Below are 25,165 nucleotides of genomic sequence, written 5' to 3' on the forward strand. Positions count from 1 at the left end.
GCTTCTGCCAGGGAGCAAAACTCCATTTCGTTGCAGATCTTATAGGTGTTAACAAGGACTTTAATTAAACACATGCTGTTTTGCCTGGAGCTACATAGGTAAAATTTGGCTAAGCTTGTAATGCCTGCTCCCAGGCACAGTAACTATTTCTGTTTCATTTTGTTGTTCCCTTTCTTCTTTCCCTTGAAAATTTTGGGAGAATTTTTCTGTTGAAAACACAGACAGTGAGTGAAAAAAATAAAAAGTGAAAAAAAAGAAATGAGAGGAATGAAATGGAATCACCTTTTTTTTTCATGGTGATGTGAGAAGTGAGCCAGGCAAATGGAACTGGCTGGGAATTGGAAAGGGTGCCTGGCACTGGTTGCATGGGAAGAGCAGGAACATGAACCAGTTTGCTGGGCAGGATTGAACATGGAGGCAAAAAAGGAGGAAAATTTTCTATACAAGGAAACTGAAATCAGCATCCTGTGATGAAAACACAGGAGACAAGGAGCTAGAGTGTGAAGGAAGAAGTATATGTTTAAGAAGCACTTCCAGAGTTAGAAATCACTAACAGCAGCAGCTTGTGTAAGGCAATGGTGGACACTGCGTGGAGTAACCTTTCTCCAGACCCTTTGGCTCTGAGTTCTGAACAGCAGACAGGCAGCCACAGGGTTTATATGTGGAAAAAAACCCTTGCAGCATAAAACTGCCTTGTAGCAACGTATTTCCTCCAGGTTTTTCCAATAAATTTGGTGCAATACTGAATAACAATCCTCTTTGTGAGACCTAATGTATTCATCTCATGTTGGATCCAGAATTCCTTCGCCTTCCTGTCTGAAATATGTTCCATGACTCAAGTAGGTTTGTCTTGTCCATCAGTGGATAATCTTTGCAACATCTTCACTGTCTATCTTTCTCTCCTAAAGTTAAGAAGCAGCTGATCTTATTCTACATATCAACTTCCCGGAGTTTCACAGTGCAGTAACAGAAGGGATGGCAGGGAATGAAAACGGGAACCTGGTCTCAGTGCTCACCACAACTGGCTGTGGGTTGGCCCACTGCAGTTGGAGTGACGCAGCTGATGTTGAACACGACTGGGATTAGGAAGGGGTTTAGTGGGCTGGATAAAGAGTCAGGTGTGGAAAACTGAAAGTGGTTGGGCAAAGGGTTGGAATTGTGTGCAAAGGAGATCCTCCTTCTCAAAGGAGCCTGTGACCTGGACATGCAGAACTGGGGAGAAAGACTGAGCCTGGGGCTCAGGAATGGAAAATGGAATCTGAGAAAAATGAGAGCAGGATAAATTTCTGGGACTGGGAAAAATCAGGGCAGTCCTAGTGGGAGAGGATAAGCAGAACCAGTCAAACATGACAAAAAGAACAGAACACTTTTCTGCAGTCATTAGAGTGTATTCCCCATCTGATCCTGGACTAAAAGGCACAGATGCCCATGACTATGATTGATGCATGGCTAGACTATCATAACCTGTGATCATCTACTTAGAGATGATCTCACTATGGATCTGCAAAATGGCATTAAACTCATTAATTAAGACTGTGCTTAATCCTGGCATTTCCCAACTTCACTAGGCTTGACCTCACCACACTAATACACTCTTTACAGTGCTCTAGAAACCACAGATATACTATAAATGTATATAGCATTAGTCTCAGATACTCCCTACTTTTAAAAAAATGAAATTAAAATATCCTTTGATTTTAAATATGGATTTAGCCTGTATGAATTTTCCTTCTGATTTTTCCTCTTTTATACAAATAATTGTAAAAGTGCATTATAAAGCAGTTTGTCAGCAGTAATTATGACTTACAGAATAGTCCCAGGCGTATGAATGTTAATTATGACTTCTTATTAATAAATGCATTAGCTGATCATTCATTTTATAATTACTTTTCAAGGATCTAGCCCATCCATGTTAGCTTTGAAAAAATCCCACTGAAATCTACTGGAAGGACTCTCAGAGCACACTGCTGATCCTAGACACAAGCTGTGTCTTACTCATTAGCATTTCTTTTCAGTCATGAAAACTGCCTCACAAAGCAACCTCAATCTAGGAGCCAGGGCTTTGAAAAAATGAAAACTTTTGAGACACGTGATTAAAGTTTGAAACATTGAAAAGTGGCAAGATTGTGGATGCTACAGGTGGTTGCATACAACTGAATCTGATTCTGTGATACTCTGTGAATTCACCTTATTGTTTAAATCATGTATAATTTTCTTGTTTTACTTCTAAAAGCAATCTTTCTTACGTATAACCTTTCCTCCCCAGTTATCTCATCCATGCTATGTACTACATAAATATTTGTGTTCTGTAAAACCTGTCTTGGCAATCCTTCCTCACTGACTCACTTATCTCTTTCAAAATGTCTCTGCTTTCATTACTTCCACAACTTTCAGGATTGCTATGAACTTGCCATATAGTTTATTTATTCTTCCTGGTAATGGCCACAAAAACAGAAACACAGAAAAGAGATTTCCAGCTTAGTCCTCTGATCTTTGGAAGGTCTTTTCCCTTGTCTTCCAGCCTTTGATACCTTCTGTGGCACTGATTGCTAGGGGTTAAAAGAAGTTTGTTTGTGATTACTTTATTGTGTGTATTCAATTCACTTCAAATGCTTTTACTAGTTATCAAGAGTTTGCATGCCTAGGAGGCATTGGCTTGTCCTGTGGAAAGTGGCTGAGGGAGCTGGGGGTGTTCAGCATGGAGAAAAGGAGGCCATGGGGAGACCTTAATCACTCTCTATAACCACCTGAAAGGAGTCTGTAGCCAGGTGGGGAGCTGGGTTCTCTCTAGTAACAAGGGATAAGATGAGAGGATAGTCCTAAGCTGCACCAGGGAAGGTTTAGGTTGGACATTAGGAAGAGTTTCTTCACAGAAGGGGTGATTAGACATTGGAATGGGCTTCCCAGGGAGGTGGTAGAGTCAATGTCCCTGAAGGTGTTTAAGGAAGGACGGGACATGGCACTCAGTGCCTTGGTCTAGTGAACAGCTCATTCATAGGCTGGACTCCAGTCTAATTGATTTAGTGATTATTAGAGGACTGTCGCTCTGAAAACTCAGCTTCTGAGCTTGCTGACATCGTTTTCTAAAGACTTTCCCAGGACAGTAACTGTAAACATAGATATGTGTACATTCTTTCTGTTACACGTCTTGTGATGGGCATCTCTCATGGCCAGTGCTGTGGGAAAGTGTTATCCTGACCATCCAATCCCTGGCCATGGTCAGAAACCTATAAATCCTGGGAGGAAAAATAAACTCGTTCTTCTTTTCACCACACCTCGACCTGTGTCTGTGTGATCTATTCAGCACCAGCGGCAACAGAGGACATTCACGTTTTTTGTTACATAAGGTGACCCACAGTCCTGCAAGTCTCCTCCAGGACCTTTGCACGGGCCCAGAGGAACCCTGCAGCTGGTTTACAGGCGCAGACCAACACTGTTTCTGTCTTTGGCCGCACCAGCCAAAGGGTGTGACTGAACAGTGGGCTGTGAAGGGCTGGAGGCCGAGGGGATCCCCTTGCACTGGGAGGATGGAGCCCTTCTCCTGGGGGTGTTCAGAGAGGCAGCCTGCCCCGGGCTGACTATCGTGAGCGGCTGCTGCGATACAAGCGATGCGGCAGCGCATCGTGGCTTTGCCAGGGCCCTGTGCCAAGCCTCTCCCTCACGGACGGCACATGGCGGAGTGTCACACCTGACGTCCCTTCCCCACGAAGCGGGTGGCAACGCCACTGTTCCCGCACGTCCCGTTCCCCGCCAGGGCCGTCACTCGGGTCCCTGCAGGAGCACCCGATCCCAGCGGAGAGATTGACGCTCTACTCCCAGAGCAACCCAGCTGTGGGGCGGCGCCCGGGCGGGACGCCTCGACCTTCACGGGAGCCGCCCCGCGGGCCCGCCCTCAGGCCCGGCGCAGGGCGGGCGGGTGAGGCGGCGCCGGCCATTGGGAGGCGGGCGGTGACCGGCGCCGAGCTGCCCCGCCCCGCCGCTATATGAGGCGGGGGGGCGGGCGCTGGGGCGGGCCAGAGCGTGTGCGGGCTGCGAGGTGAGCGGGGAGGCGGGAGCGAGCGAGGCGGTGCGAGGCCGGCGGACCGCGGGCCCCCGCCGCGCGGCGGCCGCCGCAGGCGCGGGAGGCGGAGGAGGTGAATCCCCCGGCAGGGAGGAGCCGCTGCTTGTCTCTTCTTTCCCGGTCCGTTGCCCCGCTCGGGGAGCGGTGGCGGCTGTGCCCTTCTTCCCCCGGGAGGAGCTTCCTGCCCATCCCTGGCAAGGACGCGATGGAGGGCTCGCCCCGGCTTCCCCGGCGGCGGGGGCTGTCCCGGGGAAAGGCGGGTTCTGCCCTGGTCGCCCGCTGTGCGATGTGGTGCGGCCTCCCCGGCGGCGGGCAGGCAGAATTGTGGTGTCATTGCTTTCCAGGAGCAGGTGTTCGTAAGTAGTTGAAGCTGAAGGTGGCCGAGCATCTCTTGCAGAAACTCTCTGCTCAAGGTTACAGCCCCTCCCATGGAAGCCGGTGTCTTGCCGTGACACAGGGACATCTTTTGGATGGGTGTAGGCAGGGACCAGTTCCTCGCGAAGAATAATGCTCTAAGCCAGCTGTTTACTTTATCAAACATTTTCCTTTTTTTTTTTTCCCTTTTTTATTTATTTGTTTTTATTGATTTGCTTTTAAGTTCTCGGTTGGATTGCTTCGGAGGTCATGAAAGGGTAAAATCGATTTAATGGGAGTGAGAAGAGGGGCTGTACCTTCAGGCATGCCACTTCTAAATATTCATTCAGGCTGCAGCCCGGATGCCAGGCTGGCGGCGTGATTTGCAATTGCTTGCTTGCAGTTTTTTCCCCTGTGGGTGATGTGTGCAGGAAACCTGCCTAGTTTTATATGGTCACTATATTGGGTTTCTGGAATCGTCCCCCGTACTGTTTAATTCTGCCTATGTAAAGGATTTTTGGTGTTTGGTTGGGTGGGGAGGCTTCGAACAATACGAAGTTTGCCTTGCTTTGAAATTCTTGCTACAGATATTTTGAAAGGGAGAGAGAAGCGTGGAAAAATTGCAGTCGGTCCTTCCCGAGGCTCAGTTTTGTGGCTACGTGTCTTAGTACGTGATGTGACAAGAAAAGCCGTAACTTGAAAAGGGGGTGCAGGGTGTAAAAGAGCTAAATAAAAGAGTTTCTTCGCAGCTCCATTCATTTCAATGGTGCAGCTTTCCCAGGCCCCTTTCCATCGTCCATCATCACCTTCAGGCCGGTCGGAGGAAGGGGAGGAGAAGAGAATGAAGGCGGCTAAGCAGCAGGTGACCCCGACTGGGGAGAGCCCGGCTCCCGCCAGCCCCCTGCAGTCCGCGCTGAGCACGGCGGCCTCTCCTTCCCAAGCGTATGAGACCTACATCGACAACGGGCTCATCTGCCTCAAACACAAGATCAGGAACATCGAGAAAAAGAAGGTAACTTGGCTTTCTTGCCCATGGCACCTATTTAAGCTGTTGATAGTAAAGCTCTTTGCCTTTAAAATAATATTTCCTGTTATTTCCATTATTTTTAATAGCTGGAATAAGGTTATGTGTTTCTATAGAGAGCAAATGTATGTTGATCAAAACAGAAGATGCTTCTCTGGAGAAAATCAGTTCAGAACATACTTGGATCTGATTTAAATGTGGTTTATAGTTTTGCAGAAACCTTTCACCAATTATATGCATCTGATACTAATTTAGATGTAAATTGTTTGTAAAATTGGAAGTTAGAACAAGTGTTCCCTCTGACAGCGGAAATGTCAGATTATATAAAACATGTATTGCCCTTTACCTAAGTATCTGACATACATATTTTAAATACAGGCAAATGTTACTTATTAGAAAACCTTCATGCAGAAATCCTCCAAAATTTGATCTCCTGTTTTGACCTCTGCTTTTCTGAGGTTGGGGCACAGAACAGTGTTAGTAAGAATAATAACTGAGATAATGATACACCTAGAATGTTGTAGCTGTGCTAGTCAGACTTCTGCACTCTAAGGCTTTTCAGATGATTGGCAGGTGACTGAAGGCTTAGTGCTTGGTTTTGAATTGAGAGAATAATATTTTTGTAGGATAAAAGGTATAATGGTGCTGTTTCTGTCAATGCTGGATCAGGATTACAAGTAAAGCAATTGTGTCAATATACTGTGCTGCTCTGAATGTCTGAAAAGCTTTCAGTTATGTCTTAGGGCAAGGAGAGAGAGTAGATCAGACATCTGGCCATGTGCTTAGGGGACCTGATCCTCCTGCAGGAGATGCAGTATTACTGCTGTCTCATGTCATGCATCATGCTGTAATTTTGAATAACATCAGACAAGTATGTTTCCTTTGTGTAATTAAACAATTTTGTGTTGTATTCTATTTCTGTCCAAGGAACCTTTTTGTGGTGAATTTCTCTAGTACCTTTTATTTTCACAAGAATTACTATGTGGCCTCATCAGCAAAGAGGTGTGACTTAGTAAGATGAGTAGAAAGTATTCTTAGTCTTATGCTCCTATATATATGCTCCTGTGTCAGTGAAGCTCTAGATACACAAATGGAATAATACTTGACTTCATGGCAGTGAAGTCACCTTTTTTCCCCTAAAGAAGTTTGCGATACCAAATAGTTTAGTTTTGTACTGTTTACATTAGCATTTAAAGACTGCTTTGGTATATTGGAAATAAATCTTTCTTCCCTGAGTACACTTCTCTGCTTTTTTACGGAACAGGGCTATAAATTTTTGATGTAACTAAAGCCAAATTTTTGAAAGACATAAGGATTATTCAAGGAAAATATAAGTAAATTCTGTCATTGACTTGGTAAAGCTAAACAAGCCTAACTTAAACGAGGACACTGGGTGTATTTGAAGCCACTTAAAGATCTTGGATCAATGCATTAATAGTTCTTAAATAAAACAAAATGAGCAAGTAAGAGCTGAAAGATCAGTGGTAGTGAAAGGAAATAGACAGTCCTGCAGACTGAAATTGCCAAATCAAAGGCATAGCAAAAGCTGTGTTCCTTTCTCCAGAAACAAGAGGAAGTAGGAGGCTTTATGTTGTGTTACAGTATTTCACTCATACTCTTTACTTAATTTCTATATTGATTTCTGTATAATGTTTACTTTGAATTTTCTGCAGCTCAAACTAGAAGACTATAAAGATCGTCTGAAGAAGGGAGAAACCCTCAATCAAGACCAATTGGTAAGCTTGCTTTTTTTGCAGGAGTGAAAGGCTTCAAAACCTTCTGATGTGGCAGGAAGGATGGGTTGCTGAAGGAGATGAGGGTGTTTTTACAGAAGCAGTGCCTGCAGGCTTGTGAAGGTATCTTTCACAAAACCAAATTAACAAATTGTTGGTAATCGGGCTGAATGTTGAGCCCACAAGCTCTGTCTCCTGTTTTAATCTTCATGGTGTTCCCTGAAGTAAAAGAAGATCCCTGTTTATCTTTGTTCTGTAGACTTTCAGCTTCAGTGCTCCTGCAGCTGTGTTTCTTAATGAGGTAACTGTGTGCAGCTGAACTATATGGCAGTGCAGTGTTAGAACCCAAGCCTCAAGAATTTGGAGGTGGCTAATTAATCCTCATGATTTCTTCAGTAGCAGCTATTACTTGAAATTGCCTGTTGTCTGCACAGTACTGTTGGTTACAAGTAGCTGTTAATATAACTGACAGTGCTGGCTTTTTTGTTTGTCTTGGTCTAGAATGGATTCTAGATCTGAAACCAAGTTTCTGTAACATGAAAGCTTTAGCAAAGCTGAGTAGTGTCACATAATCCAAAGAGTTTATTCCTCTAGTAATCTAGGGGTCACATTTTTAAAATGTAGTGGACATGCTAAAGAGTAATTGTTAGATGAGGGGTACTGACACTTCAGTGATAGTGCTGATCCTGCTAGTGAACCAGCTGGAAAAATGACATTGATTACAAACTTTATCACAGTACAGCAGTGTGAGAATACAAATTCTATTTTCTTACTGTAAATTACTTTTAAAAGAGTTAGATGTAAATGGGATAAGAGGGGAAAATGGTAACTTCTTAGAAGTAAACATTTTGGAGAAAATTGTCATTTAGTACTTAACTCCAAATTCTGATGTGATCTCTTGCCATTTCAAGTGCAAAAGTAAATTAATTAAATCTGATGGTTTGGAGTAGGTTGATGACCTTTCAATTCCTCTCAACTCAATCTGGAATCAGGTGGGCAAAAACTATTTGTGTTTAGATCATAAGTGTTCTTCACAATCTGTTTGCTGCCATGATCAGTGAGACTATTGAACAATGTTCTGGAAGTTGAAATAGTCTTGAATATATTGAATACTTTTGTATATGTCCTGGACTGCAAAAAGCTGTTAGGTGACAGTGTTTGGAAGAGGGCATTAACTTTGTTACTGGATTTTAGTATTCCTAGCTTGGCTTCATTTTTTAAATTTTAGTATCTTCATCCTAGTTTCTGGAGTTTCTTAGGCTACTAAAATGAAGAATTAGATTCAGTCTTCATAGTGAACTGACAAGTGGTATCAGAGTGTTCAGTTGACTATTGTAGAAGCCCATATACACTCAATATTTAATTAGTCTTGTGCAGTGCCTTGCTTCAGTGGTTAAGATACAGAAATACTGCATTTATAACTTTCAGATGCAAATTTGTGCTGTATATATAAATTGAATCTGGAGTAGAGTTGAATAGATCTTAGCACCTAAAGAAACCAACTGCCTATAATACAGTGTGGTGCTCTAATATAACTTGATGTCATCTATAGTTTTAATTTTCTCACACAGAAGTCCATGTCTGGTGATGAACTTGTTTTGCAAGCAGTTTGGATTAAACTGTAATTACTTATGGTGCGTGCCTGCCAGACTTAATGTGTGTGCTAGCCTTACATTAGGGAACATTTGTTTCAAAAATGGGGAGCTTCCAGCAAATTAAATGCTCTTGCTGTGCTGTTTTGCAAGCTGAGCAGATTTTCCTCGGTACTTTTCTTCCAACATGCTGTTAATGAATGTTAATAACAGGTGTTACAGAACAAAGCTATTGCTTTTCCTGTGGGCTGAGGTACAGCTTGTCATGAGAGCAGTGGTAGCTGTTCTTGATGCTTTCAGGTGGGGAGTTTTACTCTGCAATTTGTGTTGTTAAAAGCACAATTATGACCTGACTAGTCAATTGTTGGTGCTAATTGTGAGTCTTCCTCAAATATGTGGGCACTGGATTCTTAGAAGTCATTCTCTGAAGTGCTAAGTGAATTGCTAAATAGTACTTCAAAACAGCTTGGTAAATTTTATGAAAACAACCCAAACTACCAGGTGAGAGCTTGCACTTTGTGTTGGGGTAGCATTAGGTCCTGGTAGCATCTAGTATACCACAAATAAGGGAATAAAAGTAACTGAGCAATCAAACTGAACAAATGAACATATAATTTGTTTTCCAGTTGCTTAGGAACATATATGGAATTTGCAGATGTCCCAAATCTTATTGGGACAGTAGATTAAGCTTTTGTCACTGCACTGGTGAAACACACTGCTGTGAAAGAGCTTTATATTAGACTGATGGGCCTGTTCTAGAAAAACCTGTGATATCGTGTCAGGAGCATAAACCAAACTGAGTGTAAAGCACATGTGAACAACTGGAATTAAATTTGTTACTTCACACCATGTGGTGTGAAGATATGGGCAGCATGTCTGAACTACAGCATTTTGCTATCTCCAGAGCTGTCAAGGGAACTTAGAGATTAACTGACTCATTAAAAATGGGGTATATCAAAATGCAATTAATAATCTACTGCAGTTAGTAATTTTGAAGACTAGCCAGTAAAATACTGGCTAAAGCCATTAGTGAAGACAGGAATGTGGCTTCTTTTGTTGAAACTAAATTGCAAAGAGTTTTTTCTGGAATTATGATATATTGTATACAATAATAATATTGTATATTTCTAAAATTGGTACAATTTTTTTATAAAGACATTCAGTTAAGCAAAAAGGTAGAAGATCTGTACTGAACTTCTCCTGTTTTCATCTCAGGCTTTCTGACCAGTTTGATTTTAAACAGCTTTAGTTCTGATTGCCAAGAACTATATAGGCAAACTTGTGGGATATCTGTCTGGTGGTGTGAGCTGGCTTTGCACTGCATCTCAGACAGTTACGGGTGAATGATATTTACAGCTAAAGTACCAGTTACAGTATCTTAAAAAAGCTACAGTTTCATAAAAGTACACACTAAATTACTACTTCACAATGAGAATTTAAGTACGAGGCAATTGAGTTGCAGTCAGTAGCCTTAAGAAAGAAAAATAGATTTTTATCTATTCCTTTGTAGGAGGCAGTAGAGAAATATGATGAAGTAGTGCACAACCTGGAATTTGCCAAGGAGCTTCAGAAGACTTTTTCGGGACTTAGCCAAGATGTAAGTATAACTGTCCTTCTCTACATTGACAAGAAGTAACTGCAAAACTTGTGCTGCTCCTTTAATGGCTAGACTTCTATTCCAGTACAGCCTATACTAGGAAGTTTCTGTCTTGTATCCCTGGAGCAGTGAAGCCTTAGGCAGAGACTAAGGAGCAGGAGATTAAGGAGAACTGATTGGTACTTGTTAACCAGTTGTCTTTTTCTGATCACTTGGTAGCCAAAGGCTAGAGAAGCTTCAGTGACTCCAGTGGTGGGTCCCTGAATGGCTGGTGCTGGGGAAGTGAGACCTGTGAGGAGAACCTGGAATAGCTGGGCTTGCTGGGCCTGGTAAAGTGAAGGCTTGCCAGGAGATGGACTTTCATCCTTCATACAGCAAATACTGAAAGAGTGGAGCTGGGATTTTTGATGAGAGATGTAGGAGAAACAATGATCATTGCTTGAAATAGACTACAACCAGGTAGGAGGAAATGGTCACTCAGTGGGTGATTAAATATTGGAAGCAGGCTGCCAAGTGAAGTGGTAAAATCTGTCCTTGGATTTCTTCAACACCTGACTGCACAAAGCTCTAAGCAACCTGGTCTTGATTCACTGTAGCCTTTCTGGAGGCTGGGTTAGACAGTGTCCCAAGATCTCTTCCAAATATTTTTTAATGCTTCTGGTGAAGGAAAGTGCTGGTATTAAATCACTTTGACTTCAATGAGAAGTGCCTCCCTCAGTAAAATTTAACTGAAGCTTGTGGAGTTTGCTGCTTAATCTGCCACAGATGTCTCTAATTGTGGTAAGTCATAGATTTAGTGCTTTATTTAGGTCTTTGTTCAGGATTTAAAGCACTACATACATTATTTTTGTGCAAGCAAGTGTTTTTTCTTTGGAGAAACTGGTCTCCTGGCTCAAGCAAATTCTACACTTACAGAGGATTTGATCCAAGGTGGTGGCAGGGAAGCTAAACATGATTAGTCACTGCTCTGGCCTTATTTCTCTGCCTCCTACAGAATGCTAAAGGGCTGGTACCTTGTGACCCAGTGTATCTTTGTGCAGGTGTTTTTAGTAATCCAGCATTAGCTTCTCCCAGTTCACGTTTGTTCTTGAATTTATGCTGCATTTAAAGGCCAACCCACCTTGTTCTTAACATCTGCTGCTATGGATTCTACAGCCAGTAGCCATTACTGGAACGCTAGGGGCCATTCTGGCAACAGCATCCTTGCACCTTTTGCAGTGTATTGTAGGGAACAAAATTTTCATAGGTCTTGACACATATTGAGGCATTTTAAATCCTGCATTTATTTGGATAGCTTCTGGGTAGTTCTATTAGTACATGATGAGAAAATTGAATGCATATTCTGTATGTGTTCTGTAACTCATGTTGTTGCCTATTTAATGAGTATTTCAGTCTTCTGCCAACAGAAATAATTATAGGATTCTGCTGTATCCTTTAAACTGGAGTATTCAGAAGTGAAGAGCAGTTGTCTTACTAGGAGAAACTTGAGCCAACTGCCTCTTTAACTCTGTGATAAATGTTAAAGGTCAGCTAGGCCTGGATTGATGAATTGGTGTCAGTTCTATTAATTTTTATAAGCTGTTACAATAAAACAACCAGCAGGCATAATCAGGGTCTAGATATCACAAAGGCATATCACAAGTGAAGGTACCAGTATCCACTTTGAAAGTTAGATGTGTAGACAATTTGTAGATGAATGGGGAGCTCTTGCAAAGGAGGTGCTTAAAAGATGATGGATAGCTGAAGAGTTAGGAGCTTCTGTTATCTAACCAAAATTAATAATAGTTGATTTCTTCATTGTAGGATAATCGATACTAGAAGTCAATGTTTTATCCTAGAATCTAGATACTAAACAGTGTTCAACACACTAAATTGTGTTTAATTGTTGAATTTTACATTAAAATAGCTGCTGAAAGCACAGAAGAAGGCTCAGCGGAGAGAGAGTCTATTGAAGCTTGAAGCAGAGAAGAAAAAGCTGCGTACAATACTTCAAGTCCAGTATGTGCTGCAGAACTTCACTCAAGAACATGTTCAGAAAGATTTCAAAGGTGGTGTGAATGGTGCAATATACTTGCCTTCTAAAGAATTAGACTACCTCATAAGATTTGCAAAACTGACGTGTCCAGAGAGAAATGAGAACTTGCGGTAAGTTCAGGGCTTTTTGTCTAATAAAGTATGCTACGTTTGTTGTGGTAAATGTCCTCTGCTTGACACTGGCGTGTCTTCAAATACCATGTTTTGGAACATTACTTAAAATTCTCTTCAGTACACTTGGTTTAGTCTGAGATTAGGAATGTAACAGGTTTACCTCACTTGGAGCATTAGAGGGAAGCTGTAGTAATTACAGCCTCAGGTGCAGGTTACAGACTTTTATGACTTCCTGTGGGACCGTGGGGACACAGTCCAATACCATCCTTAGCAGGGAGGCTGGGGATTAGCTGCTTCTCTTCACTGTTCATGAAGTGAAAAAGTGCAGTGAAATCAGAACTCTTTCTGTAATCCATTTACATCGATGATTTAGATGTGCTTCTTTATTCTGGAGTAATGCAAGATGGTGCTCCTGAGACACTCCTGCTGTTGGCTTCAAAGTGGTTTTCAGAAATTGCCTGAAGTTTTTGATACATCTGCACTAAATGTCATGCATGTTACCAGGTTGTCAACAGAGGTAATGTCAGTATCAGTGCTCATGTGGCACTGCTCTGGTGCTGTGATGGCTCATGCTTACTGTGACTGCCTGTCTGGTAGGGTAGTGCAGCAAGAATTGTATTTGAGTATGGAATAAGTAGTTATTAGGTGGTAAGTTGAGACACTTTATGAATAAGTCATGTTTGAATATGGACTGATTCTTGAAGTGCCTCAAAATTCTAGCACTTATCATACACTAGACTTTCCTAGTCTTTGCTCTTTAATTAACTGCTTCCAAAGAACAGCTGCTTATAAAAAGCTACACAACAGGAGTGTCTCATCCTAACGAAGTAACTTTGTTTCTAGTTTACTGTTATGGTATACTTCTACTAGAAGCATAATCCTTTCCTTTGGGATACTGTTTCATCACAGTGGACTGCAAATTTAATCTTCTGGAGGAGATAGATCCTGGACCTATAGACAAGTTTTCCCAGGAGCTGCTAGTTAGTGAGAGCGGCAGCTATTGTTGGTTGCACCTGTACAATATCATCCAGTAAATGTGACCAGCTGATTAAACAGGAATTGTTGCCCTGATTTGGGAATCCTGGCTTGGAATGAAATTCAGCCATGTGGTCTTGTGGGGCAGTGCTTAGAATCTCTATTTTGACCAACAAAAGAAGTTAGGTTTGCTGGGTTAAATCTTGTGCAGACAGAGACAGATTAATTGCTTCCAGTGATTTCAGGGCTTACTGTTGACTCCATATATACAGCCTTGGTTTGGAAAGCTGGACATTAGTGAATGTCATAAAATGAGGGGTATTGGGATAATGCAGCACTTGATCTTGGCTATGATTCTACCTGGTAAAACTGTCATGTGTTTTAGTGTCGAAGACCAGATGGAACAATCATCTCTTTACTTCTGGGACCTTCTAGAAGGAAGTGAGAAACCTGTGGTTGGAACAACATGTGAGTGTCTAATCTAGGGAAATAACTTAAAGATCTAAAATTTGTGTGCTTGTTAAATGTCTTAAAACACATGGAAGGCTACCAAATTAAGCACTTGCAAGTGATACGTGTATCTCAATTATCCAAGATTGAATGGATGTTCCTAGTTCAGTTGCAAGCAAGTCAATCACAATGCCACATGCTTTCAATTTCAAGTCAAGACAGTCTTCAATCAGCGTACTAGAATATTTTTGAGGAATAATGATGGTAGCAACTCAAAACCTGATGCATGAATACCTTACAGAACAGTGGGAAGCTTTTTCTATAGTGACATGCAAATGGGTTAAGCTTGGAACAGTTCCCCCCTATGAAATGCTTAGTTGAGTACACTAATGTATTACAAAGCTTCATTTGCCCTGGGCTGAAGGTTCCACAGCATTGAAGAGTCTTCTTTCTTTGTAGGAATTCTAGACTCGTACCTGTTGTCTCCCTACAGTGGAGGACACCACACTAGGGAAAGGTAGTCATTAATGGAATTTGCTGGCATCTCATCATGCACAGTGCAGTCTTTCTTTGATGTAATGCAAGTGTCCTTACTTTTCAAGCATACCAAAATCTGTGGGACTCTATAGATCTTCCATTTGTGGCACAGTTCCAAAATCCCTGGTTATAAGCCAACATATACATTGTGCTCCTATTTACAACTTGCTTGTGAGGAAACTCCCCTTAACTGAGTTGTAGTGTCTTTTCTATTGTGAACATCCCTTGCTTGATGTGTTATACCAATCTTGTAGCAGCTGTGTGGCAGGAATCTTTCATTTGTTACTGACAACAATGCTGAAACTGTTAGAACAGAGCATTAGTGTGCCCTGTTTAATTTCCAGATACAGGTAGCTGAACTGACAACTAGATATTAAATCTTTCCATGTGTTTCTGAACAAACTGCAGACTTGGATTGCTACAGGCTGGTAACTTTAGCCTTGTATCTGTTGACATGAATAGATTATTTATCAGTATCTCAATCCATTTAGTGTCAGTCTTGCATCCCTTTGTGTGCAAGTTTGACTTCAGATAAACCTGTTAGGTTGTTTTATTAGTGTTCATTGCCTTGGAAGACAGTTTTTTATAGCCATATTAAATTCTAGCTACAACTCTTGCTTGTGTGGTTGTCGCTGATAGGAGTGATCTTTCACTGAATGTTCTTCCTCTTCTCAAGGCTGCCCTGTTTCCAGCTCCTTTGAAACAATTTCTAGAATCACTGTTACTTCTGAGGTTTTACTTTCTACTCTAGACTGCTGTCTCTTGTTTGCACAGAGAAGCAAACTGGACAGTGCTTCTCAGAGTACACAGTTAAGCTTTTGTTCAACCATGTCAGCTCTGAATCTTTTCCAGCTTCAGAGGAGTAAGCTCAGCCTGGGAGCAGTCCCTTGCATTTCCCCTGCTTGTTCATACAGTTCTTGACTTTTCTTTGAGATACCATCCTGTTATCAGCAAGAGTGTCTTATAGAGTAGTTCCATTGTGACTGTTTAACTTGACCTCTGTTGCAGTCTCACATGGTTTTAGTATCAATGCTGGCTAGCTTACACATGGTAATCAAAGCCCTTTCTAAGAATGTGGGAGACCTGGTGGCTCTGTGTTTAACTTGTGGGCATTTAAACACAAGCTGCAGTCTTGCATGGGATTGTAACGATGTTTCCAACTGCATTAAATTAAACAGTCAAATTATTTCCTTTACTAAAACATTTCATTGCTATAGGTTGGTGAGATGTGTGAACTTGGAGAAACTCCAGTTCATATAAAGGGAGAAAGTAACAAGTCTTAATCTGTAATCTGAATACCCCTTAATTTCAGATTTTGCTATTTTAACTTTGTGGATTTTTATTCTTTAGATAAACACATGAAGGACCTGTTATCCAAACTTCTAGACTCTGGCTACTTTGAAAGTATTCCAACTCCTCGCACCACTATGCCAGTTAAAGAATTGGAAGAAGTAAATAGAAAACCCGAGAAAACAAGACAGCTGTCAAAGGGAGAGTCTGCCAAAGAACCAGGTGGAATATTACAGGGTTCAATTTTTATCAGTGTTGGGAAAGGCTTGAACTGAGCACTGACTTTGCATAGCTTGATGCTAAATCTAATGCTGTGCTGTAGCTTACTTGCAATGTAGTAGCTGAAATGGAACCTGCAGGGCTTGCAGCCCTATCTTAGCTAATAACATAGAAAAAATATTAAATCATGGTAATACAATGCTTTTGCCTTCTGAGCAAGTTGAAGATGTGGGAACTGTCTGGTGTTACATATTGGGGAATGTTACATATTAGGATAACAAAATTATGAATACTATAAAATGTTTTTTGTTTAATTCTAAACTTCCACAGCTGTAAAACAGTCAGAAAATAAAAGCTAGTCAACGAATAGCATGTTGAATGGGCAAGCTAAGCTTTCAGAATATTTGGTCTAGCAAATGTGTACTACTATTTAAATAGATTTAAAGAGTTACTAGCGTTTGATCTACCTTTCTGCATTTGATCAGTTGAAACAAATTAACATCCTTTCTCTAGAATCCATTATGGAGCTTATGAAATCTGAAATACAGCCACAGGAGGTAAGATACTCTACTGTTAATTACTTGCCTTTAGTATTGTGATTTATCAGACATATAAATGCTCTTCTGCAGCACTTTTTTAAACTTAAAAAGGGAGTCAGAACAGCAATCTAAGTATTGCTAGATATAGGAAGCATTAAAGACTTGGTTGCCTTTCTATTTTTAACCCTAAATTTATGGCGTCTGGGGTTTTATTTTGGGGTAAATGGAGCAGGATTACATGAAGCAGTATAGTACTTTAATGCTCTGGTGCTTTCCTGAATAAAACAAAGCATCAGCCTTTAGAGTGGAAACACTGATCTTTTGTGTACTGTGGAATAGAGAAAATACACATCTACTAAAGCTGTCTGTAAGAGCTATGCTTGTTGCAGTAGGCTTGATATTGGTGGGGTTGAGAATGATATTGGTCTTACTCTGATTTGTTAAGAAAGTAGGAAACCCAAGACAGACTTTTGTGCACAGGGGTGTGTAGATCTGTTTCAGCAGCTCTTCAGCCTGCTGAATTCTGGCTTTGACTGTCAGTAGAATAGAAATCCTGGTTCAAAAAGTATGAAAGAGGGTGTCTTTTCCAGGTGGAAATACTAGTTCTTAAAATGCTGAGTCCCCGTTTCCCGTGTATCCCACTAGAGGGTGTACTCTAGAACAAGGTTTTGTAACTTATTGGTAGCACTGTTACCTGACTCTCATCTGGTGTCTAGCCAGAAAAAAGATCTCAGCCAGTGAGCCTTGTACATTCTTCACTTCATGTATTTGCTTCCTGTTCATGACCAAGTGGGAACTTTAGAAAAACTTAGGCTATCGTCATTGAACTGTGACTTACTGACACTAAACACAGCCTGCAGTTGAAGTCCAGTGGTACTAAATCTGAGAATCTAGTGACAATTTAGTATTAAAACTCCTCTATGAATGAGGGTTATACTTGGTTTCTGGATCTAATATATTGGGGTGCTTATCAGAATGTCTGCTAATATAGTACCTGAGCTTTTTAGGTGCTTAGAAGGATAGCTACCTTTATAAAGATAACAATTGAACTTGACATTGTTACTGCCTAGGAACATGATAATGAGGATAAGGGCAGTAGATTCACTCAGCTGGGTTTTACTTGTGCTGTTCAGCACTGTTCCCTGTTTCTCTATGGCATGCCAAGCAAAGCTAGTCTGCAGTGTTGTAGGATAAAGCCATGGCCACATAGTTTCTATGACTAGTGCTTAGACTGTCTAGGCTCTGCTTTTAGTCAGCAGTTTTCAATAAATGGGTGACCTAATTTAACTGACCTGAACTGTAGTAGAAAAATGTGTTCTTGGGAGCCATTAAGTTTCTTTGGTCTATATAGTTTCTCAACAGGCGTTATTTGCCTGAAGCAGAATACTCTGTCAAGAAGAAGCCAGAAGAGCCCAGATCTTGGGAAGCCGAGTGTGCTAAAAAACAAGAACCTCCAAAGTCCTGGGAGATGCTTGTTGATATTAAAGAGCAGGAGCAGAAACAAGAGACCTTAAAGCTTTGGGAAGCTCGTGCTAAAGAGGAGGAACAGAAGCGTCAGTCTGCAAAGTCCTGGGAGACCCGTGTGGAGGAGGAACAACAAAAGAAGCTGGAAGCTCCAAAGGCATGGGTAGCACGTGTCCGAGAGGAGCAGGAGTCTCCCAAACCCTGGGTAGCAAAGGTCAGGGAAGAGCAGGACCTGAAGAAACAGGAATCACCTAAGCCATGGGTAACAAAAGTTAGGGAAGAGCAGGAGCAGAAAAAGCAGGAGTCCTCAAAACCTTGGGTAACCAAAGTTAAGGAAGAACCAGAAGAAAAGCAGGAATCTCCAAAACCTTGGGTAACCCAAACTAGGGAGCAGCCAGAACAAAAGAAGCCAGACCCTATGAAAACATGGGAAGTGCCTGTTAGGGAAGAGCCAGAGCAAAAGAAGCAGGAGCCTATGAAGGCTTGGGCTGCACATGTTAGGGAGGAGCCAGAACAAAAGAAGCAGGAGACTCGAGAGGCTTGGGAAAAAGCTGACAGGCAGCAGCAAGTGTCATCACCGCAGTTACAGAACCCTCCGAAGTCCTGGGCAGCTGCCAGTATGGGGCCAAAGGAACAGATGGGGCCAAAGAAGTTTGATATGGAACCCAAAGAAGTGAGTTGGCATATGTAGTATTATCTGTCATAAGCTTTTGACATTAGCATATTGGAATAAAGCCACCTATTAGCAGAGATGTCTAAGGTGTATTTTGTAGGCCAATATTTAGACTCCCATTTCATTCTTTCTTGGGGGAAATAATTCTGGCGGCTAAAGTTTATATCTGAATAGCAAGATAGTCTGCTTTGCTTTTTACATCAGCACAGTATTTCTGTGTTTGAACCTTGAATAACTGCTTTATGCATAAGACAGGAGAATTAACTTGGTTCATCTGTAGCTATTGGCACTGGCCACTGTTACCAGTACAAAGCAGGTATGACTCATCCAGGGATCAAATACTTTGTGGCTGTATGCAAATAACACTTCAGTAATTTTTAGGCTTTTGATTAAAATAGCTGCTGATTCAAGAGAGATCTAATGTCTAGATCAAGCAACACCAACTGTACAGGGGCTTAAATATGTATTTCCAGATGAATGCATAAACCATATTGCTGTCCTGGGAGTTTAACAATAGCGTAGTGTTAGAAATGTAAAATGAAAGCCATTGCATGGCTTATAGCTGAACGGGCTGCTACCCTTTGGTCACATTACCTTCTTTCTCACCTGTGCTTGGGTAGCAACACAGCTGACCACTGTCAAAACAGAAAACTGAGCTCTGCCATGTCTGCCTTAGGTCACTAAGAGAAATGTTAATCTAAAGGTAGACTTCAGGAAGAAAATATGGGGAATTGAGCAGTTCTCTGTATGTGGTATTGTCACCATTACTATCTTCCTGCAAGAAAGCAGGAAGCAGTACATCCCATGTTACTTGTGGCAAATGATTTAGCTTGTATCTTGTTGGTAAACCTGGCATAACTGAAAAATGAATGTTCTTGTGCCTAGAAGCGGGACCGCAAACCGAAGGTTGAATACAAGATTAAAAAAGTATGTAACAATGCAGCACTGGGTAACAACATGGGATTAAGGTGTTTCAGATTGATCCATCTTTACACTCAAGCTGAGTAGAATCTTGTGTCCACTGGTGGTGGTACAGGTGGAAAATCTGGTTGCTTCACTAAGTAACTCTGAGTACAAATAGGTGTTGTACATCCAACTATACACAGTATTCCTATAATTGAAACTAAGCTCTGCATTAGTCACGAGCACTGGTAAGGTGCCTTGGAATTTCTGGTGTCAGGTTATCTTAAATGCAAGATGCTTCCTAATGAGAAGATGCTTCCTCTTATTTTTATATGGGATGGATAGATGGATGGCTTAAGTGGTTGAGAAAACTGCTGCAATGAGTAAAGAGGAGGGTCTCCAGTCATCTGGAGAAACTTGGAAACTGCTTCAGAATCTCCCTAGTAGTGTACAGGTGTGCAGTATACTGGCAAAATTAAACTAAATGCTGGAACGTGAGGTCAGTGAAGGGGGGTTGCTGAACGAAGTAAACAAAACATATTTTAAAGTATTCAAACTTGGGTTTACATAGACCATAGGAAAGCATCAGCTGGCTTTATTTTTGCTTAGTTGCTATTGAGAAATCCTAATACCAAAAATATATTGAATGAGTAGAAAACAATGTATTGTCAACATAACTAGTTCCCATAACCAGTTTTTAAAAAATTACATCTTTGACTTGAGGTGCATAAAAAGAACAATTAAAATCATGTTAAACTTTTGGGATAACAATTTTTCTTACCCTTATGTAAAAAAAGAGACAATGCAGTACTTTAGCTGGATCTGTGTTTCTGAGAATCTATAAATGCTCTTGTGCAGAGACATAGGCATGGCAGATGAAAGACCTGTGCCATTGCTGCTGCCCTCTGAGCTGAAACTAACTCTTAAAACTCTGAGGTCTTTAAAAAAAACTGTTTTGAGATATTAAAATATGCTTGTTTAACTTAACATACCTTAAGGTGCAATACTGTAGGAAGCTGAGCCTAAGATAGCAGGGTGAGCTGATGTGCAGACCTGTTTTAACTCTTGTTCTGTTTAAATGTTTGTGCAACCTGTGGACCAGCAAATTTGATTAGAGCTGAATTTGTGGCCTGGTATGGGAAAGCAAAACAGTTTGGCTTGTGCTGTCATCCAGCATGCCATTTAATTCATACCTGCTGTGAATGCTGCTCTGAGTAGAAAGCAGATTTTAATTGTGTATCTACATGGCAATCACTGCTTACAGCTTAGGTATCACCGTTCCACCTTGTTTAGTACTCCATAACTAACAAACCTAAAGAGGAATTGAAGTCCTGTCTCATAGAATGAAGTTTCACTAGTAAATGAGATGGTATGAAATGAGGTGGTATGTTAGTGTTTGCATGTAAGTAGACATTCAGTCTCTAAAAATCCAGCTTTAACAGGAGTCCCTGGTAATAGGCATTCTGACTTGCCAGATTCCAGAGTGGCCATTGGTTTATTTGCAATGGTTTAACAGGTCCTAGAACAAATTCTAGATGTTTTGCCTCTACTTTCAGTCAATTCTCTGAATGGAAGTCAAGATGCATTCTGCTGAATGTATAAGTAGTGTTGAAGTTAGATTTCGGAAACAGTTCTTATGACAAAATAGACTCTGAATTTACCAATGCTGTTCAACTCTAGTGGTTCAAGCAACATTCAGGTTAGTGCTAACTGATCTTAGCATGTACAGGTTTGATCTGAGCCAGACTAATAGATCAGAGTCTGATGCTAGTTTTTAATGACTACTAGAAACAGCACCTGGTTGTAGGCTAGAAAGACAACATCTTTAGAATGTCAAGTACCTGCTCTTCTTCAAAGCATCTCTTTTTTATAGAAAGCATAAAAACTGAAGTACTTTAATTTCCTGATACCTTTCTGCATATGATCTTATTTTGCACTTAAATATTGTAGCTTTGAACCCCTAAGTACCAGCAAAGCAGCAAATCAATGAGGAAACTTCACTGCAGCTTCTTCTGGCTAGTGTATTTTAATATCTATATGAACTAGAAAATAAATTCTATGGAATGGAAAGTATGTTTCAGTCCTAGCTGAAAGCCCTGGTATAATATATGTAACCCAGCATTCTTGAACTTCTTGAAGTAAAGAATGCTACCAACAGAATGCATAGAGTATGAGCTAGGAAAGGAGATAAAAGCTCTGACAGACTGTAAAAGCATACAGGAATTTTATTGTATTTGGAAGCAAAAGTGACAAGTCTTTTTTGCTTCCATGCTCTTTGGGCTTTTTCAACTTTTTTTTTGTGTTTAACGTACAAGTCTCACTTGCATAGCTAATGGACTATCTTAAGAACTTTAGACCCTACCAGGCTGACCTAGTTAGGTCACCTAAAGTTGGAAAGTTCTGTTACCCATTTTCAAACATGCAGAACTAGTACTATCCTTGTGTCTTAGTAGAAATGGTAGTGAGGAGGAAGAGGGTAAAGCATGAATCAGTTTAACCCATAATAGATTTACTATGACAGAAAGTGCTGTAAATTTTAAGACTTTTTGTAAGTGAGGGCTAAAAGTGATGGACAGAAAGATCCAGATTGCCAGTAACTGAATCTATAGCTCGCTGAGATTAACTTAATGCAACAGTAGCTTTTGTCCTACACTTATATCTTTAAAAGCTGTAGTAGCTGTAGTTATTGTTCATTATTGGAAGCTATAGCAATATAAACTTGTATTTAACTGGTAGTTAAACATAGTGCTTGTGCAGCAGAATTTCTAATTAAGATAGAGCTGTACAAAGATGTGCTCTTAACTATGGAATCAAATAAAACTTCTTACAGCTCCTCAAGCAGCTATCATGTGGGCTACATAGATACTAGAAACTGAGTCCTCCAGAGTTAATCATGTAAGCTTCTTGCCTGTGCATGGTATTGGAATTTCTGCAAAGGCCAGAGATTAGCTTCAGAAAACTGTTAAAAAGGAGAAATGCAAGAGTGTTCTTAGGCTTGTACTAAAAGTGGACAGAGAGCACGTTTTTTTGTTTGTGGTGGATTTAGTGTGATAATTGTCATCATAACACAAATACATTTCTGCCGTATATTATCCAATGACTTCATGCAAATGCTCAATAAGACTGCTATACAATATATTGAAGTTGTAACCTCCTGCTAGAAACACAGCTGTTTGTCCCATAGGAAAAGAAAGGCTTTCACATGTTCCTGCATATCTCAACATTTGGGGCAGTTGAAATAATGCAACTAAATATCTTAAGGTTTGCCTCCCTCTAGCTGCACAGACAAAGATAAGAACAGTTAAACTTTTGAGAACCACAAAAAATTGTTTTAAAATACTGCTAATGAGCCTACCTCTTCTCCATGCTGCTTTCAAAAGGCACATTAGACTATCTAGACAGTTCAATATTATTGTCACCCTATAAATAACAGGGCTTCTGCTGCTTTAGGAGATTACTATTATGATTTTTCTGTTACCTTAGGCTGACTTGTTCTTTGACAAAACATGTCCTTCTTTTAAAGTGGAGTGAGAACCACTTGGGATGGACAAGAGTTAAGGAGCCAGCTAAAATAATCAAGGAGTAATAAAGCCCTGCAAAAGTTCCTGTTAGGCTCTTGTGTGGGGGAGCACAGGTATATTTATGCCAAGCTTGGATGTAATACTTTCTGCAGGAGGTGGTGCATTGAGACTATGGCTTTGCAGTAGAAACACTTTGGTCTCATCCTGAATTATTTGTTTGCAATGTATCCCTTAAGTGCAATTTCTTCAGAGTGTCTGGAAATGGCCTCCTAATAAAAGATCTGTACTTATTGGTGTAGGCTCTATTGGGGGGAAATAAGCCTTGAGTGATATAGCTTTGATTTTTAAGTTTGTTCTGGCCCTCAACTAAGAAGTGAGTTTCCTTAGATGGAAGTGCTTAATTTTGCACTAGATGCAGGCAACTTCTTTACATTTGACTCTAAGAAACTGAAGTGAATTAATCTGTAAAAGGTGTTCCTGCCCATGGCAGGGGAGTTGGAACTAGATAATCTTCAAGCTGTCTTCCAACCCAAACCATTCTATGAAATCTATGGCTTAACTAATTATAGCAACAGGAAACCATTTTTTTTTTTAATAAAGTGAAAACTTGATTCAGGAACTATCAATAAGTGCACAGAATTCCTTGGCCCACAGTGTCTGACACCTCTAGCTTAGCCTGGAAGTACATTGGATAAGACAGCTTGTCTTGCTTCCAGTATTAGATTTAATATAATTTCTCCTTATTAGGTGCCTAAACCTGTACATCAGCCAGCTGCAGAATTTTGTTCTACTTCAACTCTTCCAAAAGATCCAGTATTGAGAAGGGAAAAACTTCAGGATCTGATGACTAAGATACAAGGGACTTACAACTTCATGCAAGTATGTTTTTCCCTGCTGTTGTAGGCACAGAGCTCCAGTTCCTACTGGGTTAGGGAAAACAGTGTTGTCTGTTTGCTGACGGTGTGTTGGCACTGAATGAATGAATTTAGCCCTAAATGGCTAAAAGCAGCTTGTCAAGTGATAATGTTTCATTTATACCTGGAGTTTAATGATTTTTCTACCCAATGGTGATTTTTTTTGAAAGGAGTCCATTCTGGATTTTGATAAAGCTTCACCAAGTGCCATTGGTTCATCCCAACCTCCTTCAGTTACTCCAGCAAGTAGTCCTGTAGGTAAGTGATACCCTAAGTGTAAATGCTATGTAAAATTTTACAAGCACTAACAGGGTTTGATTGGGCTGTAGATCAGTAGGCCTGGTGAAGACAGCTTATTTAAATATAAAGAACAGACAATGCTAAAAGACTGGGTGGATCTTGGGCTGTATAACTCAATTACCTGGTTTATTAATTTTTTTTTTTAATCTGGTAAGTGGGTATCTTTTCTGTGATAAAAATATTTTTGTCATTTAATACCTGTCCTCTTTTACCAAAAATCTGAAGTTTTCAATTTGGTGTAGCTTACTAATGCTAGGTTTAAATATTTGCAGTCTGTATGGTAAAAACACTTTGCATCTTCACATACCATGAAATGTTTTAAAAAAATAGAACTGCACATCAAAACTATATGTAGTGTTTGAATTTACAAGTAAATTTTGCTTAATGCATTCTATTTTTACAGCTTCAAAAGAGCAGAAACTGCCAAGTCAGAGTGATTTTCTTCAACAGCCCCTTAAGGTAAGTTGAAGTTGGGACTAACCTGAAGAGGTAGATAGGTTACTTACCAGCATGGACTTAATACCTGAGTTGTTTTTCTTGCCAGTAGTTTTGTATTTCATACAGTGCAGTAGCTTGTGAGTCTAAGATCACTCAAATCATGACAATGCTGGCTGCTCTTCTGGTTGAAAAGGGGCAATAAATGCTTGAAGTCTATTGAAGTAAGTTGAAGACATGCTGAAATAGTTTGCATATTTTACCTGTAGATTCAGGTCATAGCCAGTAGTTGTGTGCAGAAGTGCAGCTAGTTTCTTTCCTAGATAGTGTTTTCATCTTAAAGATCCTTAAACCAAAGACTGTATCTCAAGCTTTGGTAGTTGTGGTTAAATGAAGCTTAAATTCAGTAACCGTGCTTGTGTGTCTTGTGACTTTTG

At 40.6% G+C, this 25,165-nt stretch overlaps 1 protein-coding gene across 14 annotated transcripts in view; it reads left to right on the plus strand.

Annotated features, from left to right (window-relative positions):
- Window positions 1-4,021: 4,021 nt before the first annotated feature.
- Window positions 4,022-25,165, plus strand: part of CAPRIN2 (caprin family member 2) — a 32,776-nt gene continuing 11,632 nt past the window's right edge. For 5 of the 14 annotated variants that reach the window (XM_088055226.1, XM_088055228.1, XM_088055230.1 and 2 more), the window contains exons 1-13: window positions 4,022-4,036; window positions 5,164-5,426; window positions 7,112-7,174; window positions 10,274-10,360; window positions 12,267-12,505; window positions 13,869-13,951; window positions 15,821-15,982; window positions 16,493-16,536; window positions 17,870-18,655; window positions 19,541-19,582; window positions 23,827-23,958; window positions 24,164-24,251; window positions 24,697-24,752. In XM_088055226.1, coding sequence (XP_087911352.1) covers window positions 5,178-5,426; window positions 7,112-7,174; window positions 10,274-10,360; window positions 12,267-12,505; window positions 13,869-13,951; window positions 15,821-15,982; window positions 16,493-16,536; window positions 17,870-18,655; window positions 19,541-19,582; window positions 23,827-23,958; window positions 24,164-24,251; window positions 24,697-24,752 — 2,031 coding nt within the window. In that variant the 5' untranslated portion in view covers window positions 4,022-4,036; window positions 5,164-5,177. Of the gene's footprint in view, window positions 4,037-5,061; window positions 5,082-5,163; window positions 5,427-7,111; window positions 7,175-10,273; window positions 10,361-12,266; window positions 12,506-13,868; window positions 13,952-15,820; window positions 15,983-16,492; window positions 16,537-17,869; window positions 18,656-19,540; window positions 19,583-23,826; window positions 23,959-24,163; window positions 24,252-24,696; window positions 24,753-25,165 lie in introns of those variants that run through there. The other 9 variants (XM_088055229.1, XM_088055235.1, XM_088055236.1 and 6 more) reach the window with 5 other exon arrangements.

The sequence above is a fragment of the Pseudopodoces humilis genome, chromosome 5 (assembly GCF_049639895.1).
Source record: "Pseudopodoces humilis isolate 2021_Gansu_Grassland_sample_001 chromosome 5, ASM4963989v1, whole genome shotgun sequence".
Classification (NCBI taxonomy): Eukaryota; Metazoa; Chordata; class Aves; order Passeriformes; family Paridae; genus Pseudopodoces; species Pseudopodoces humilis.